The sequence below is a fragment of the Ipomoea nil genome, unplaced genomic scaffold (assembly GCF_001879475.1).
Source record: "Ipomoea nil cultivar Tokyo-kokei standard unplaced genomic scaffold, Asagao_1.1 scaffold0418, whole genome shotgun sequence".
NCBI lineage: Eukaryota > Viridiplantae > Streptophyta > Magnoliopsida > Solanales > Convolvulaceae > Ipomoea > Ipomoea nil.
This window is the reverse complement of record NW_017616846.1, coordinates 843724-859792: the sequence shown is the minus strand read 5'-3', so window position 1 is coordinate 859792 and position 16069 is coordinate 843724. Positions and strand designations below refer to the sequence as shown.

The 16069-nt window shown below is 33.9% G+C and overlaps 3 protein-coding genes and 1 long non-coding RNA gene across 5 annotated transcripts in view; 3 read left to right on the top strand and 1 right to left on the bottom strand.

Moving 5' to 3' along the window:
* The first annotated feature begins 524 nt into the window (after positions 1-524).
* LOC109172596 (cyclin-dependent kinase C-1-like) lies at positions 525-5370 on the top strand. Its single transcript, XM_019321780.1, has 13 exons — positions 525-648; positions 701-833; positions 1923-2004; positions 2087-2177; positions 2287-2316; positions 2417-2526; positions 2622-2694; positions 2782-2902; positions 3007-3124; positions 3390-3529; positions 3626-3683; positions 4232-4302; positions 4534-5370. The coding sequence occupies exons 2-13, from the start codon at positions 724-726 to the stop codon at positions 5048-5050; spliced, it is 1521 nt and encodes a 506-aa protein (XP_019177325.1). The 5' UTR covers positions 525-648; positions 701-723; the 3' UTR covers positions 5051-5370.
* Positions 5371-7546: 2176 nt separating this feature from the next.
* Positions 7547-9837, top strand: LOC109172456. 2 transcript variants are annotated; one of them, XM_019321615.1, is made up of 5 exons: positions 7547-7697; positions 8252-8521; positions 8657-8741; positions 8943-9051; positions 9556-9837. In XM_019321615.1, the coding sequence occupies exons 1-5, from the start codon at positions 7674-7676 to the stop codon at positions 9632-9634; spliced, it is 567 nt and encodes a 188-aa protein (XP_019177160.1). In that variant the 5' UTR covers positions 7547-7673; the 3' UTR covers positions 9635-9837. The 2 variants fall into 2 exon arrangements, with proteins under 2 accessions (XP_019177160.1, XP_019177159.1); XM_019321614.1 differs by having other exon boundaries at positions 8645-8741.
* Positions 9838-10385: 548 nt separating this feature from the next.
* Positions 10386-14127, bottom strand: LOC109172593 (ras-related protein RABH1e). Its single transcript, XM_019321777.1, has 6 exons — positions 13806-14127; positions 12451-12521; positions 11956-12044; positions 11625-11736; positions 10933-11023; positions 10386-10727 (listed from the first exon to the last, which is right to left on the bottom strand). Exons 1-6 carry the CDS (start codon positions 13920-13922, stop codon positions 10584-10586), a joined length of 624 nt encoding a protein of 207 aa, XP_019177322.1. The 5' UTR covers positions 13923-14127; the 3' UTR covers positions 10386-10583.
* Positions 13866-16069, top strand: part of LOC109172594 — a 25288-nt gene continuing 23084 nt past the window's right edge. Inside the window, exon 1 of the long non-coding RNA XR_002052765.1 lies at positions 13866-13934. This is a non-coding gene — a long non-coding RNA (uncharacterized LOC109172594). The remainder of the gene's footprint in view (positions 13935-16069) is intronic.

Genomic DNA, 16069 nt, shown 5'->3' with positions numbered 1-16069 from the left:
ACCCGGAGCCCCTGAATATCACCGTAAACAATTGGCTCCCGTGTGACCGAAACATTTACAAATTCAACACGGATCATCATAGCGCCAAAAACAATTGGCTCCCGTGTGACCGAAACCTTTACAAATTTGACACAGTTCATCATAGCGCCATAAACAATTAGCTCCCGTGTGACCGAAACCTTTATAAATTTGACACGGTTCCATCGTTGCCGAACAAATGTTCATTGTAATTATGGAACCACATCAACCAACAACTGTAATTAGCGACACTATTAAGCGCTAAACCCTAGCTCCATGAGAGAAAATATGGAAACTGATGCCATATGAGAATATAGATTGTGTTATATTCAATCATAACGTCTGAAAGTACGGAGAACGAATATATAAATACTAGATAGAATTCTAATCTAACACAAATAATATAATTCTAGTCTAATATAAATAACATAATCCTAGTCTAATATTGATAACATAGTCCTAATAAAAAATATTTTCCTTTTTCTTATTTTCCTCTCATAACGATCTGACCTATAAGGCCTATCTGCAAAAAAAACTACTCCGTATCTTTCATTACTTCCGCCTCCAATAGTCCAATGTACTGATACTGTTGCCCTCTCCGCGCCAAAGCCTTTCCGTTTGTTCGTTCGTCCGTCTTCTTCTTGTATTTATTTATTTAATCTTCTACCGTCATACATACATATAGAGTGAGGGAGAGAAAGAGAGATGGCGGTGGCGGCTTATGGGCAGCTGAATCTGGACGAATCGCCGGTGTGGGGGTCGCGAAGTGTGGATTGTTTCGAAAAACTGGAGCAAATCGGAGAAGGCACTTATGGGTAAGCTTCATCCCTTTGTCAATTGCTCGAAGCCGCGACCTTTTTTCCTTTTGCTTGATAATTTTGATTGTTAATCGGAGAAGGCACTTACTTTTCAATTTTATGTAAAAAGATGAAGCAACCTTAGATACATTAATCATGAATGGGAGTATGATCTATATTTGATTTTTATTTAGTCTAGTTTTCACTCTTTGGGGGTTTTACCCTCAGCGTTTAATAATCTATTTGTGGTTATTTTATAGTCAATTTGTGTACAAGGACACAAATTCTGTATGCTCCTTTTGTTGTATATTTGCCTTTTCCGGTGATCTCATTATCGTCATTGTTTTCTTGTTTGAATTTGATAGTTATTATGAAACTTCACCTTCCTTTATTTCTGCTAAAAAATCATACTTACTAGATCCTCCTCCCAACCAAATTCTTGTTGGGGGTTACTAGGATAAGATAGTTTTTGTTTTAATCTAGGATTAACTACTTGGTGTGGTGTTATTATTGAGTTTATTGTGATTATTCTTTTCTTCCAAATCTTTGAAGGATGATGGGGGTACTTAAAGACTCTGTTTGCAAATGATATCAAATATTTGCTACTTTTTTGACTTCTTGTAGTGTATGCCAAATTTATTACCCTGTTCCCTTTTTCAAAAAATCCAAGTCAAAACAATAGGTGTTCCATGTTGCCAAAAAGGCTTTGTTTATTTGCTACCTTAGGTAGCTATAGTTCATCCTTTTCATGGCTTTAGCTTGACATGATATTACGTTTGTTGCAGTTGTTAGTTACTTATTTCTCACAGTTTACATATCAAATAGACAAATACAATAATAAAATTATACTCCATATTTTTCTAAATTACTTATCATAAAGAAGAAGTCCCATAGCAAAAGAAGCGTTTGTGTATGGGAGGATAAGCATTATGGTATCATTTTTATCACTTTGGAAAATGTAATTGTGATTTTGATTATACCAATGTCTAAACTTGTTATTCTTGTTGTTTTGGATTAAATTTCATTGTTTCTATTCTTAATAGATTAAGTGTTGCCTATTTGATTTGTATAATTCTGCACATGGTATAACTTTTTCCTCCTCTCCAGACAAGTATTCATGGCCAAAGAAAAAAGAACTGGAGAAATAGTTGCTTTAAAAAAGATCCGGATGGACAATGAAAAAGAAGGGGTATATAAGTTTTCCTCAGTAATTGTGTTCCATATGCCCACATCCTATGATCAAATTCTTCTAACTTCTTTTATCTATGCAGTTTCCAATAACTGCAATTCGGGAGATAAAAATTCTAAAGAAGTTGCAGCATGAAAATGTCATTAAGCTGAGAGAGATAGTGACATCTCAAGGTACCTTGGGTTTTAGATATTCTTAGCTCATGTTTCCATTGCAAGCGTATGATGCATCCATCTGAAAACATTTTCTCACTAATTATGATTATATGAATATGTTTTCTAGGCCCTGAAGGGGATGAGCAAGGGAAGCTAGGTACTTAAATTACTGAACTCTACTATTGTTTGTGGAGTTTTCTTCTTTCCTTATAAAAGGTGAGAATAACATAGTACTCTTTCTTTGTTTCCGAATGCAGATAACAATAAGTACAAGGGTAGCATTTATATGGTTTTTGAGTACATGGACCATGACTTGACTGGTCTTGCTGATCGTCCCGGACTTAGATTCACAATTCCACAAATTAAAGTACTGTAAGCATATCAAGTAAAGAATTTAGTTATTGTCAGATTATATTGACCTTCAACTGCCTGGCTCTTATTGTAACAATATGATTTCTCCAGTGTTACATGAAGCAACTACTTACTGGTCTTCATTACTGTCATATCAATCAAGTTCTTCATAGGGACATCAAAGGTTATTCCTTCCTCCATCTTTTATGTTTCTTACATTTATTTAATGTTCTGCTAGAAAAGTAAACCTATGTGAGATTCTCTTTTGCAGGTTCCAATCTTCTCATAGATAATGAGGGAAATCTGAAGCTTGCTGATTTTGGGCTAGCACGATCATATTCTGGTGATCAGAATGCTCATCTTACAAATCGTGTTATTACTCTTTGGTACAGGTAATTCCTAGCTCTGTAATAGCAAAAATGGTTGTTTGGCTCTTTGAAACTATTCCGCAAATGCAGTTCCTCTGTCAGCTGGCTAATCTTTAACTTTTGAACAGGCCTCCAGAGTTGTTGCTTGGAGCTACAAAATATGGCCCAGCTGTTGACATGTGGTCTGTTGGTTGTATATTTGCTGAGCTTTTATTTGGGAAACCAGTTTTACCTGGGAAAACTGAGGTAACGCTACATTTGACTTTTTTCCATGCATATGAAGTCATGAAATATTAAAATCCTTTGGCCCCTTAATTTTACAGTACTCCTACTTTCTGTGGTTGGTGGATTTGTAGGTGTAACTCTTTCTATAGGTTATTCATGATCTTCTATTTATGCTCATGAAGGAAGCTTTAGTTACTCCATATTACTTTTACCTAAAACACCTGCGTGTTTTTGTTTTCTTTTTCTTTTTTATTATCAATTTCCTCTGATTAATTGTTTATTGCAGCCTGACCAGTTGACTAAAATATTTGAGCTTTGTGGAACCCCTGATGAAATTAACTGGCCTGGGGTTACAAAGGTTCCTTGGTACAACAAGTTCAAGCCAGCAAGGCCGGCAAAAAGACGAGTGAGAGAAGTGTTTAGACAGTAAGTACACAAATTTCTAAAGTCTCCTATTATTTCAATCATCCGATATTGGGACAGAAGTCATAGTTATTTACTTAATAATAACCTTGGATGCAGTTTTGATCGCCATGCTTTGGATCTACTGGACAAAATGCTGACTCTTGATCCTTCAATGGTATCTCTATTAGTTTGGCAATACGAAACATTCTTAATAAAATTATTCTATTCTCAAGTTCTACACATTGCAACAGGCAACTATTTATAGGATAGCATTGCACATCCGGTCTATCTATTCACGTGGCATACTACCTGCATTCAAATTCCTTATATTGTTTGTGAAGTTGATGTAATTTAATAAATTGATAATGTGGAGTTGAAAATATTGAAATTGATTGATAACTATAAAGGCAAGAAGACCATCCTGAAATTTTATGTCGCAATCATGTTTTCTTTCATTAAACTTCAATATTTTTATGACAATAAATACAGATGTAGTCTTTGCTGTGGCATATTGAGTAGCATTTAGGGGTTTATGGCTGAATTTTTGTTCTGTAATGACACTTCGATGTGAAGAAGACTAGGATCACTTTCTTGAAATTATGTCATATCAATATATCATCATCGAAGAGGCACATTTTGAATTTAGATTTTGAATCTTACAATTATTTGCTGCCTTCTAGGCCTCTAGCCAAGTGTTTTAAACTTATGTCTCAATTTGTATAGAGGATACCTGCAAAGGATGCACTTGATGCTGAATATTTTTGGACTGACCCCTTACCTTGTGATCCAAAAAGGTATGACCAATGATGATCTTCTAAGTTTTACTTCTTGATTTGTCATGCTCATTTATATATGATTTTCCCTGCTGATCAATCCTGTAGTAGTCTTGATTATGCCATTACTTCTTGCAATCGTGAAATGCCAGCCAAATGGCCAAATTGTTAGTGTGTCCCTACATTTCTTTAAACATCTTTACCTTTTTATTTTTATTTTTATTTTTATTTTTTATTTTTTATGTTGATCAGTCTACCAAAATACGAGGCATCACATGAGTACCAGACAAAGAAGAAACGGCAACAGCAGCGGCAGAATGAAGAAATGGCAAAACGACAGAAGTTGCAGCATCCACATCATAGCCGCCTTCCTCCCATCCAACCAGGACAAGGAGCTCACGCTCAACATTGGGGTGGACCTAATCATCCTATGAATAACAACTCCCAACCTGCACTTGCGACCGGATCTAGTCATCATCAGTATGGAAAGCCTAGGGGTCATCCCGGAGGACAGGGCAGATACCCTCCAGGAGGTAACAACCCCAGCAGTGGATATTACCAAGACCGGGGAGGACAAGGTGGAGGTTATGGCAATGCCCCATATCCACCCGGAAGTGGCGTGCCAAACACCGGTCCTCGTGGAGTTGGCAGTGGATATGGAGTCCCTCCTAATTACTCGCAAAGTGGTCAGTATGGAGGCTCTGGCACGGGTAGAGGTCCGAATCAGATGGGCAACAACAGAAACCAGCAGTATGGTTGGCAGCAATAGAAGCGCACCCCTACTTGCACATAACTATTCATCGGTAAGGATTTTCCAACTGGAAATGTATAGACACGATTCATTATTGGTCAATATTTGATCAGGCTGTCAATTGAAATGCGCATCCAATTTTCAGAATTATAGCTAGGAATAACGAATGTATGTTACAGAAAGAGTCTCCAATGAACTGTTCATTTGAACAGTAATCAAACTGGATTTTTCTCTCCAGATTTCGTCATATTGGCAGCCTATTGCCATGGCCTGTGGGGCGGGTGGCCCTTGTCAGGCCACTTTGACGGTTCTACCTTATACGTACTGTTATACTTTCATTTTCTATTCTTAACTTTTACTCTTACACATAAAATTTGGATGTAGACATTTATATTGGAATCCACATAAAAAAGTAGTTTATTAGTGTCCGTCTAATCAGAGAGTAAAATTTAGGAAATTCTGTAGAACTCTTTTCAACTTATTATCTACTTTTGTGTGGTAGTTATTTCTCAAGCTCTTTCTTTGATATTAAACTCTATTATGGTTCAATAGAAATTTGAATGATGAGTGATGGGATCTCATGTTTATTTAATTGTGAAATGAATATAGGTGTTGCCTTGAGAATATGAGATGAACAAAGATCATAGGTCAAGGCAAATTATGGTTCACATTAACAAAGGGATTGGCTCTGCAGGATAGGTATCTAATTTCAAAAACAAGCTTTGGTCAATAATTTAATGGCACAGCCTTTTAGGTGAAAGAACAGTAATGGCAGGAAATTTGCCATTGCCCATTGGCCATTTGATTTGATAGCTTAGCTGTAACTAAAAAGAATCACATGAGCAAGTATTCAAAAATAAAAAATAAAAAAATCACATGAGCAAGTAGGTAGGCATAGGCTGGCTATATCTTGTACTTCAACAGCTACACCAACGTACTCCCCCCTTCATTCCTTTGCTTATCCCCTCTCCTATATTTTACACCAAAAAATACCAGATGTATTCCTATTTTATACTCTTAATTTTTACTCTTCACACAAAGTTTTGATGTAAACACTTGTATTGAAATCCGCATAAAAAAATAGCATATCAATGCCCGCCACATCAAGGTGTTGGGACCCACATGAAAAAGTAGACTATCAATGCCCGCCACATCAGGGAGTAAAATTTGAGAGTCCATGTAGTAGAACTCTTTTTCACCTATCTAAAGTTACCCATAACAGTTATAGCAAAATCAACAACAAATCTACTAGATATACTCTCAAAATCTTACTCACAATTTGTACTTCCACTTGTGTTCAAATTTGATTGGAGGAAAAAAGAAAAAAAAATTAATAAACATCATGGTCTCCTACTAAATTAAGCAATCAAAACATGTCATGTCATAAGGAGTACAAAATACAAAATGAGAGTATAATTTGGGAGTACATGTAGAATTACTCAATCAACAAGTTATGCGACTCTTGATTGAGATGAGACTCAAATCTAAGATTTTTTTCTATTGGAAAAAAAATAGTGATATCAAATCACAAATTATTTGATGTAAAATAAATTTTGTAATTTAATTGGTTTAGAAAAATTATGTAGATGTATGTCTACAAGCTTCCACTAAGTCAAAATTCTACCATTACCCTTACTCACTACCCATATAATGCTATGGCATCTTCACAAGTCACATCTTTTGATACAAATATGGGGTTTTCTTTGTCTTTACTCATGAATATTGCTTAAATATCATAAATTTGACACATTCAAAATGATATAAGTGTATTTAATTAGTTTAATAACAATATTAATTTCCTATTAATAAGTATAATCTAATGTGACATTTATTACAAGTCATATTATTTAATATTTGAAACTACTTGTCATTTTCATTAGTTACTATAAAAATCAAATAAATTTATGATAATGCAGTTCATAATTAACATTATATTTATTTTGATAATAAAAATATCACCTAAGGTGTCGTGATTAACTAAGGACCTTGTAGTCCAATGATTCCTCAATGGAGGTATTTGATGTAATAGGGTATTCTCTTCTTATAAAAAAAATAAAAAAAATACGGAGAAATAATAACGATAATAATAATAATAATAATAATAATAATAATAATTAAAGAGCAATGTTACAAAATACTATTTTCTCTACAAATTTTCATTCATGATGTGTCATCATGTGATTGGTAGTTAAATTTATTTATTAGTCAGTGGTAAGTTAACTAATTCATTGGCACCCAATGAATGAAAAAAAACACACAATGAGAAAAAAAGTTTGGAGGCAAAAATTAAGAGGGAAAAGAAGATTTTTCATAATTAAAATTCTTATTTTAAAAGATTAAAAGATAATTGCATCATTTTCCAATCTTTGCAAGTAGTTTGAATATGGACAAGATTTGATAAAAAAAATGATTTTGCTTTTAGAAATTTCCTTATTTTTTTTTTCCAACGTGGCAAGGGGAGCAGACCAAGTCCGGAGGATAATGATATTTGTCATAAAAGCGGAGTGAGAAGGGCATTGTTGTCCGAGATGCGTGTCTGAAGATCGAAGCGTGCATCCTTTCCCGTTCGCTGCTTAGACCTAGAAACTACAAAGGATCACTCTCTCTTCTCATGTAACGTCTTCTGCACTTTTCTCTCTCAATGGCGGTGATTTCAGGCGAAGAGGTATGAGTTTTCTCCACTGCGATTCCCTGCTTGGATCCGTTTAGCTGTTTCTTCTAAGTTTTCTCCTCTGATTTCAGCTGCATTTTGCTGTTTTTGTTTTTTCTGCTTTTCGATCTTCTCTCCAAGCTCTGTTCTGCTTTGCTGTGATTTGTTTTTCTGAATTTGAGCCGGTTCTGTTTGAGCATGTGGAATTGCGGCACACTGCATGTTTCTGTTTGAGGTTTAAGCCTCTGTAGCTGTAGTGTGTATCTGCGTGTTTTATTTTGTTCTGCCGTTATTTTGATGTGATTTCTGGCTTATGATCAATTTGATCTTGTTACTTGTTTACTGATAAATAGGTGATAATGCGGTTAGTTTTATTTCCCGGAAAATATTTGATGAATTGATTGTATACATTTGTTATTATAATAAACATATCGGATCACTGGCTTTCTTTTCCTAATCATTAATTTCATCTTTCTATTTGTTTTCTTTTAGTTCTGTCTAGTGTTCTTTTATCAGTTAGTGTGCGATTGATTGCTGAAAGAGCCTATGTTTTTTTTTTTTTTTTTCAGCAGAGCCGTGAAACTCACAATTTTGCTGTATTGAGCAATGGAGGTCCTAACAATCAACAATACGAGTCACTTCCAAAACCGTATGAAGTAGAAATTCCGATTACCACCGATGCCCCATCAAGCTGTCAAAGCCACTTCAACCAGAAGATGAATAATGCAGATAATTATGTCCCATATATTTTGGATATAAATGTTGAGAAAGGAAAGTTGGAAGCTCCTAAATGTGCTTATGGAACTGCTCGGAATTTGAAGGCAGAGGATTGCTTAGCAGTAAGTTTCTTCTCACATTTACCAAAGAAATTAATCAGCCAAAGGGTTTTGTGCTTTATTCAGGGCTTTACTGGTTGGGTTTTTGGTATTGTATTGTTAGAGTGTTGTTTGATTGCTTTACAGAATATATTGCAGAGAGAAATCGCGTCACAGCTTGGAGGAAAGCTTATGCAGCTCTTAATGAATAATAGCGTTGAGTTACCTAAGTTTGCTTCCAGAGGTAGATTTCATGTCACAGCATCTTTTATGTGTTCTCTGAGTGGATTTCTACCAAATGTATCCTTTCTTTATTCTTCTTAGCATGCCTTGTATTTTAAGGAACATCTCCACTAGAGATGGCTTTGACAAACTCTTACGTCTCAGGAATCTCTTCTTTAGATAAGATAGCATATTTACTAACTCTGCTTATGTTGTGAACCAGACAAATGTGTGACCGAGAAAACCTGTGATACGCTTACCAACAGATTGAGGAAGTACAAGCGCTCAGCGTCATTCAATTCAAGAAGAGTTGTTCTCCTGTTCTCCATTCTGTAAGTGCTAGCGCTTCTAGTCATTCTTTCCATATTTTGAACTTTCCTTTCTTTCCTGAACCATACTGCCCATACAATGATACAATCATACATCCCATTATTGCTCTGATCTGTATTTGATGAATGATCAAGAACCAAGTATCATTACTTAAATTTTCATCCCAATTCAACGAAATTTCATCAGAATGAACCCAAGGTTGTGTTTTGCAAAAGTTTTAACTGATGATGTTTTCATGACATAGTAAACCAAATATTACGAAAGCAGATTTAAAAATGTTTTAAGCACTTTGGATGATGCTATGCCTAAATGAGAAGAGTTGTGATTTGTATGGATTATCAGAAAAAGGTTTTGTAATTATGCTAGAGCAAAGATCATTATTAATGTCAAGGCTTCAGAATGAGAGTTTTATTTCAAAATAAGAACATGATTATCACATAAATACTTGATGGATAATTGAAATCATGGGAACAAACCATACTAATGCAACTTTCTTTTCTTTATAGGTCAATCATGGGAACAATCATACTGATATATCTAACGCTGAGAGTTAAACAGATTGGTGATGGTGCTGATAGTGTTTGATGTTTCTATTTCTCAGTTGTGCCGTCCATCGTTAGTAAATTAGGTTTGCTAGGAGTTTTATTATTCCCCTTTTGCGTGTGTGTGTGTGATGTTCTTTCATGGTAGCTTTATTTGATTTTGTACATAAATGCTCCGAACATGAAGTTCAAAATTCAATAGTTAGTGGTGCCGCCAATATAATTTTGCACTGCTTTTTCCCTTGAGTTAACTCTTGCAATATGCGCTCTGTGGATGCCATCAGAATCACAAACCAAAAAAATGCGAACTTAGAAGTTAGAACTAGGCAGACAACTAAGATTTTATGATTCAAATACCGCATTGACTGATCAATAATTTTGGTTGGCTGTATGATTCCATCCAAGTAGGATTCAACTTAGATCTGGATCTGGCGCTACATAATTGAGTTAGATTCATATCTCAGAGGATCTTTCACCATGGCCTGGACACTAATCCTGTCGGGTAGCTAAATGGGGCACATAAATAATCTGCCGGTTCCAGTCTGCCTGAAGACATCATCAGGGCCGGGTAGTACCTGATCTCATTTACTCCGTATAAGTCCGTATTTTGATTACTGGGAAAGGCCATCCTTGCCTCCTTATTATGTATATATATATTTGACTTTTCGTAATTTTATGCTAGTTGGATCCAACAACACCGACAAAAAGCTATCTACCCAAAATACCAATTTTTTTTTTTTTTTTTTTTTTTTTGAAAAAAAAAAAGAGTTGGATTAGTTTGGTTCATAACCATATTCAGAAAATCTCCATCTTCGTTTTCGTTATCGATAATAGAGAAGACGGGCAGCCTCCCTCTTTTTGTATTTCCAAAAATTTTGAACTACATGGAGAAGATGTATATATAAAGATAAAAACTTTTATCCAATCAAACACCCTAACATAGTATTGCATATTTATGTACTATCCTCATTCCTCCTCTTTTGGAACAAACTCTAGCACGCACAACCTCCTCCTTGCTGCTCTGAGTTGGAAGTGTTAGTGGTAGGCTTCAAATTCACATCAACCATATCTTCCTGTTTCGTAGATGAAAGTGTTTCCATCCCAGGCAATGCAGCCGCTATCTTTCGGAATAGGGGCTGCAACATTACACTCCGATTTGAGACTTACCAGTGCACAAGTTAAATCTTGTAATATTCATTTAAAATTTTCTTTATTTTAGAAGAGATGAACAGAAAGTCAAACACTTTTTGATCCATATTTTACCACCAAAAGTAGGACAAAGATGACAACAACACCAAAAATAGTAGTGCCAGTTTTCATTGAGGGGCATGGTATTCATACCTTGATATTGAATCCAGCTTTTGCACTGGTTTCTATAAACATGACTCCGAATTCGCGGGCCTTAGCATCTCCTTCTTCTATTGATACTTGCCTGTTTAAACACCAGACTCACCATTACAACAATTAGGTGAAATTCCTATTCCTAGTAATAAAATACTATACATTAGAAAGGCTAAATGAAAAGAATCCAATCCCATTGTAATTCTCATACACTTCTAAAACCAATCTCTCTCTTTCAGTTTTCTAATTGGAAGTAGACATGCCATCAATGAAGGTTTATAAATCCACTATGACACACATTATATTTATCCCAGATTATGATTAGCATTACTCTATACAGTATGAATAATTCAATTGTACATATTCCAAGTGAAAAACTGTTCAATCTTTGTTTAGTTATACATTGCAAGCCAAATTTTCCTAATTGGAACAAGCAAATTTAGCCATGAAATCCTAGTGGAGCTGAAAAGAGAGACAGTGCATTACAGTTTCCAAAATCCATGATTTAGTTAGAAATTTTTTAAGGACGCATTTGCTCCAAATTGGGTTCATTTCCAGAAAAAAACCAAACAACCCAAATTTGACTAGCAGAGACCAAACATTTAAGCTACTATTAATGTGTAAAATGAAAACTGCAAAAAGAAGAATCATGTAGCTAATTCATCATTAAGTAATGCAGTTTTATCCCCCACCTTTTATCAACAAGATCTGTTTTGTTTCCAACAAGAACAATGATCACATCACTACCTCGCTCAGTGCGTACTTCTTCAATCCACTTTGAAGTGTTCAAAAATGATTGGCGATCTGCAAAGGTGGGAACTAGCTTATTAGCTACGAAGAGTTGCATTTGATAAATGACAATGAATAGCCACAGCATTATAAAGAAATGTAGCCATATCAAAAGAAAATTACTAGAATAGCAAATTCCCATTTTCTATCACTCACAATTGTTTAGATTGCAAAAACAATGACAAACTTGTAGAAACTTATAAGGTTAGCACTTAGCTTCAATCAACTACTCACTTGCAACATCATAGACAACAACTGCAACAGAGGAATCTCTTATGTAGCTTGGAATAAGACTTCTAAATCTTTCTTGGCCTGCGGTATCCCTGTATGAAGTCGGAAATCAAATGCTAGAAAGGTTATAGAACATAGGGAAGGTTAGTATGTGTGTGAGTGTGTGTACACACACACAACTACATGTATTGGAATAGTTCGTAAAGGTAGTTCATCTTAATGGATCAGTTTATATAGAACTGTTACGAAGAAGAAAACATTATCTATATATGACATCAAATAATGTTCCTTTGATCCTTTCAGCTGTTATTGAGCTTGATGGCTCACTTTATGTACAAAAAGAAATCAAGAAAATACTGTATTTCATCCTTTTTAATATCAGTAATTATCTTTTCCAGACAAGATCAAGTACTTTTATAGTTTTTAAATGCCAGTCCTGTTGATCCAACATATGCACTAACAGGTATACATAAATACAGGAAAGAATAAGAACCCTACCAAAGCTGCAAGCGAACTGTTCTATCTTCAAGGTACATTGTCTTTGATAAGAAATCAATACCAATAGTAGCCTGCATTGTATGGGATATCAGCAAGAGCTCTCAAATAATGCAAGATGCAGGTAAGAAGTCACGATTTTGTATGTAAAGAAAAGGTCAATATAGGAACAATGCCCATGTTAATATTGGGCTAGGAGAATATGTAAGCCCAATATAGGAACAATGCCCATGTTAATACACCATAGAGAAGGTTAGCGGAGCGTTATGCCATGGAACCGTGTTCACCATGAATGGTGAACACGGTTCCAACGGTGTTAGTACACCGTTATCTTTTTTTTTTTTTTTTTTTTTTAAATTAATTGCGTGACTTTTCTTCTTCATTTTCACATTTTGCGGTTTCACTTTAATTTGAGGTGAAGTGGTGAACAATGATTTCGGACATTCATAAATTATGAATTCATGCCTGCACATTCACTTTGGAACCATGCCTACACATTCCCGTCTGAAATCACGGACATTCATAAATTATGAATCCATGCCTGCACATTCACTTTGGAACCATGCCTACACATTCACTTTGGAACCATGAGATTATGAATTTTCTGTTATGAGATTATGAATTTTCTGTTATGAGATTATGAAAATTTATGAAAATTTATAATCTCATAACAGAAAATTCATAATTTGATCGACGCGCGCCGTTAACTCCACATCCGCGATTTTTTTTTTTTTTTTTTTTGCCCTAAAAACGACGTCGTTTGGCCTTGTGTTCACCATTCTCGGTGAACACGTTTCCAAGGGCATAATTTGCCAAAGGTTAGCATATAGAAGCTGGACATTCTATGACAAAGTTTTCCAATTAATATTGGGCTTACAACCACGCAAAAATTTTAAAGATCATCACATCAGAAAGCTAAGATCTTATGTAGAATCGCTATGTTAGCTACTTTAAGTATGCTCTCAGATTAATTGATCCAACCAACTACATTCACGCTTAAAGAAACAAAAGGAAAACCCGACGCACTTAAATGATCTCTCCTGTTGAAACCTCTACGACCTACTTCCTCCGGAGGACAAAAATGTTTAATTCTGAAGGAAAATTTAAGAAAAATGAATTGTTAGTAATGATATTGAATCCTATTATCCGAACTCAACCTAAGTGATAGACTCATCGACACCTGAACGAGTATCAACCACTCGATCGAATTGCATTTGTATGTTAACTCACATCACATCACATCTCTACCTGATTCAGGCACAATTTATGGCGAAAATTAAAAATGCTTTTCAATTATATATTCACAAATTAAAAACATGGAAATGCATGCGAGTAACGAAAGTGGAATCGATGTAGACCTGATAGGTAGTGTCGAATTTATCGTACATGAAACGGGTGATGATGCTGGTTTTTCCGACCGATTGATCTCCGAGAAACACCAGCTTGTACTTTGCTAGAGGTGAAACCACCGCCATTACGTTAGTTACGTTGCTTTGAATCGATTTGATTGTTTTGGTATCACAGTAGTCTCTCTGCGTTAGGAGAAGATCGATCAGACCAGATCTGAATCGGTGGAAGGAGAGAGAGAGGAGAGAAGATTAAGGCGCAGAGCGAGGGGAGAGAGGCACGTAGGAATGAGAAGTAAGCAAGCAACGAACGATGAATACGCATGCTTTGAATTGCCAATTTATATACCGCTTACAAATAAAACCGCCAACCACCCCATTATGCTAGTAATATAAGTTATATTAAGATTTTGTTTTATATGTACACTAGTATTTGCACCCGTGCGATGCACGAAATGAATTTGTTGTAATATATTAAGAATATATGAATCTATATATAATTATTTAAATTAGAAAATTCAATATTATATAGTGTGATTAAAGATATGGTTTGGATCAGTTATATATTTTGATAATATCATTTATTGAATTTGTGCAAATAGTTGCTCAAATTAATAACTAATGTCTAGATGTATACATGCGGTGCTATAACTTTGAAGATTTTAGTTACTCCGTATCATTATTTAGTATTTTCATAAATTAAGCAAATGTGCTCATTCTCTAACAGCTCAGTTATAAAAATGAATTGCTATCATTATTCATTTGTATGGAAGATATATTTTTTTTGTCTAGATATATAACAATTTTTTCATTTAAAAAAAAATTAATATCACCGATTATATTTACACATTATTGAAATCTCTTTGTAAACGACATTGGTAGTAACAACACAATCTTGTTCATCTTCGTCTAGAGCTAACACCTTTAATCCAACCGGATAGGTTACTTGGGTGAAAATATATAATGGCAGAATATCACTCAATTAGTTATCCATTTTATATTTTCAATCAATTAGTCAATTAGAATATCAAATGCAATGATATTTTTACCAAATTTTCGTTCAATTTTTAATTGATGATGTAGATATTATTATTGAAATATTTCCGTTCAATTTTTAATTTACTTTTACTATTGTTTAAAATATGCATTTACTATTGATAATGTATAATATTATTATTCAAATATTTTCCTCTAATTTTTAATTTCCATTCCATTTTTAATTAAAATGCAATGATCTGATCATTTCTTGTTTTATTTTAGTAAATTATGGATCATTTTTATTTTCAGTCATTAATATTCATTTCCTCTTATATTTCAAGTTAATTAGTAATATTATAATATTATATTCATTTTCAGTCAATTATTTTTTTTTAAATTTTCAGTCAATTAGAATATAGATACAGTGATATTTTTACCTAATTTCCGATCTATTTTAATTTGATAATTTAATATTATTAATGAAATATTTTTGTTCCATTTTTAATTTACCTTGACTATTTTTTAAACTATATTTTTACTATTTGATGATGTAAAATATTATTATTATTAAAATATTTCCTTTCCAATTTTAATTTTCCTTTACTTCTAAACCAAAAAAAAAAAGAAAAAAAAGAAAAAAAAAACTTTGGACTTCTCAATACTTACCCAAATTGATGGGCAAGCAATTTATGTTTGTAAGATGAGCAATTATATAAAGAAGCTCAAGAGCTCATCTTTTCAAACATTTTCAATGTGGGATCAAAATGATCTAACATCATTTACAAAAGGGGCCCGTGGCTCCCTTTTGTCTTCTTCTTATTATTTTTAATTTTAATTTTATTTTGTATATCGTTTGTTTAGATGATTATTATTATTATTATTATTATTATTATTATTATTATTGTTGTTGTTGTTGTTGTTGTTGTTGTTGTTGTTGTTGTTGTTGTCGTTGTAATTTGATTATTGATAAATTCGTCAAAATTTTAACAAATTCGTCATTTTAACTTTAATCAAAACACCAAAAAAATTATATAATAACTCAGTAATTTTCTCTAAACATGTAAAAACTAATGTAACACATACATTTTTTGTTAATCTTTCACAACCCCACTAATAATAAATAAATAAATAAAAATTAAAATAAGAAGAAAAATTTAAGACTTCTTAAATAAGAACCTTTTGACTTCTCAATATTTGCCCACATTGATGGGCAAGCAATTATGTTTGTAAGAGGATCATTGCCCTCTCTTTTCAAACATTTTCAACGTGGGATCAAAATGATCACACAGCATTTACAA

Coding starts and splice junctions, on each gene's coding strand:
- LOC109172596 (XM_019321780.1), top strand. CDS start 724: ATGGCGGTGGCGGCTTATGGGCAGCTGAATCTGGACGAATCGCCGGTG. Junction 2,005..2,086: donor TGGACAATGAAAAAGAAGGG/GTATATAAGTTT, acceptor TTATCTATGCAG/TTTCCAATAACTGCAATTCG. Junction 3,530..3,625: donor GTGAGAGAAGTGTTTAGACA/GTAAGTACACAA, acceptor CCTTGGATGCAG/TTTTGATCGCCATGCTTTGG.
- LOC109172456 (XM_019321614.1), top strand. CDS start 7,674: ATGGCGGTGATTTCAGGCGAAGAG. Junction 7,698..8,251: donor CGGTGATTTCAGGCGAAGAG/GTATGAGTTTTC, acceptor TTTTTTTTTCAG/CAGAGCCGTGAAACTCACAA. Junction 9,052..9,555: donor GTTCTCCTGTTCTCCATTCT/GTAAGTGCTAGC, acceptor TTTTCTTTATAG/GTCAATCATGGGAACAATCA.
- LOC109172593 (XM_019321777.1), bottom strand. CDS start 13,922: ATGGCGGTGGTTTCACCTCTAGCAAAGTACAAGCTGGTGTTTCTCGGA. Junction 11,024..11,624: donor ACAGATCTTGTTGATAAAAG/GTGGGGGATAAA, acceptor GTGTTTAAACAG/GCAAGTATCAATAGAAGAAG. Junction 10,728..10,932: donor AAGCTGGATTCAATATCAAG/GTATGAATACCA, acceptor GTAATGTTGCAG/CCCCTATTCCGAAAGATAGC.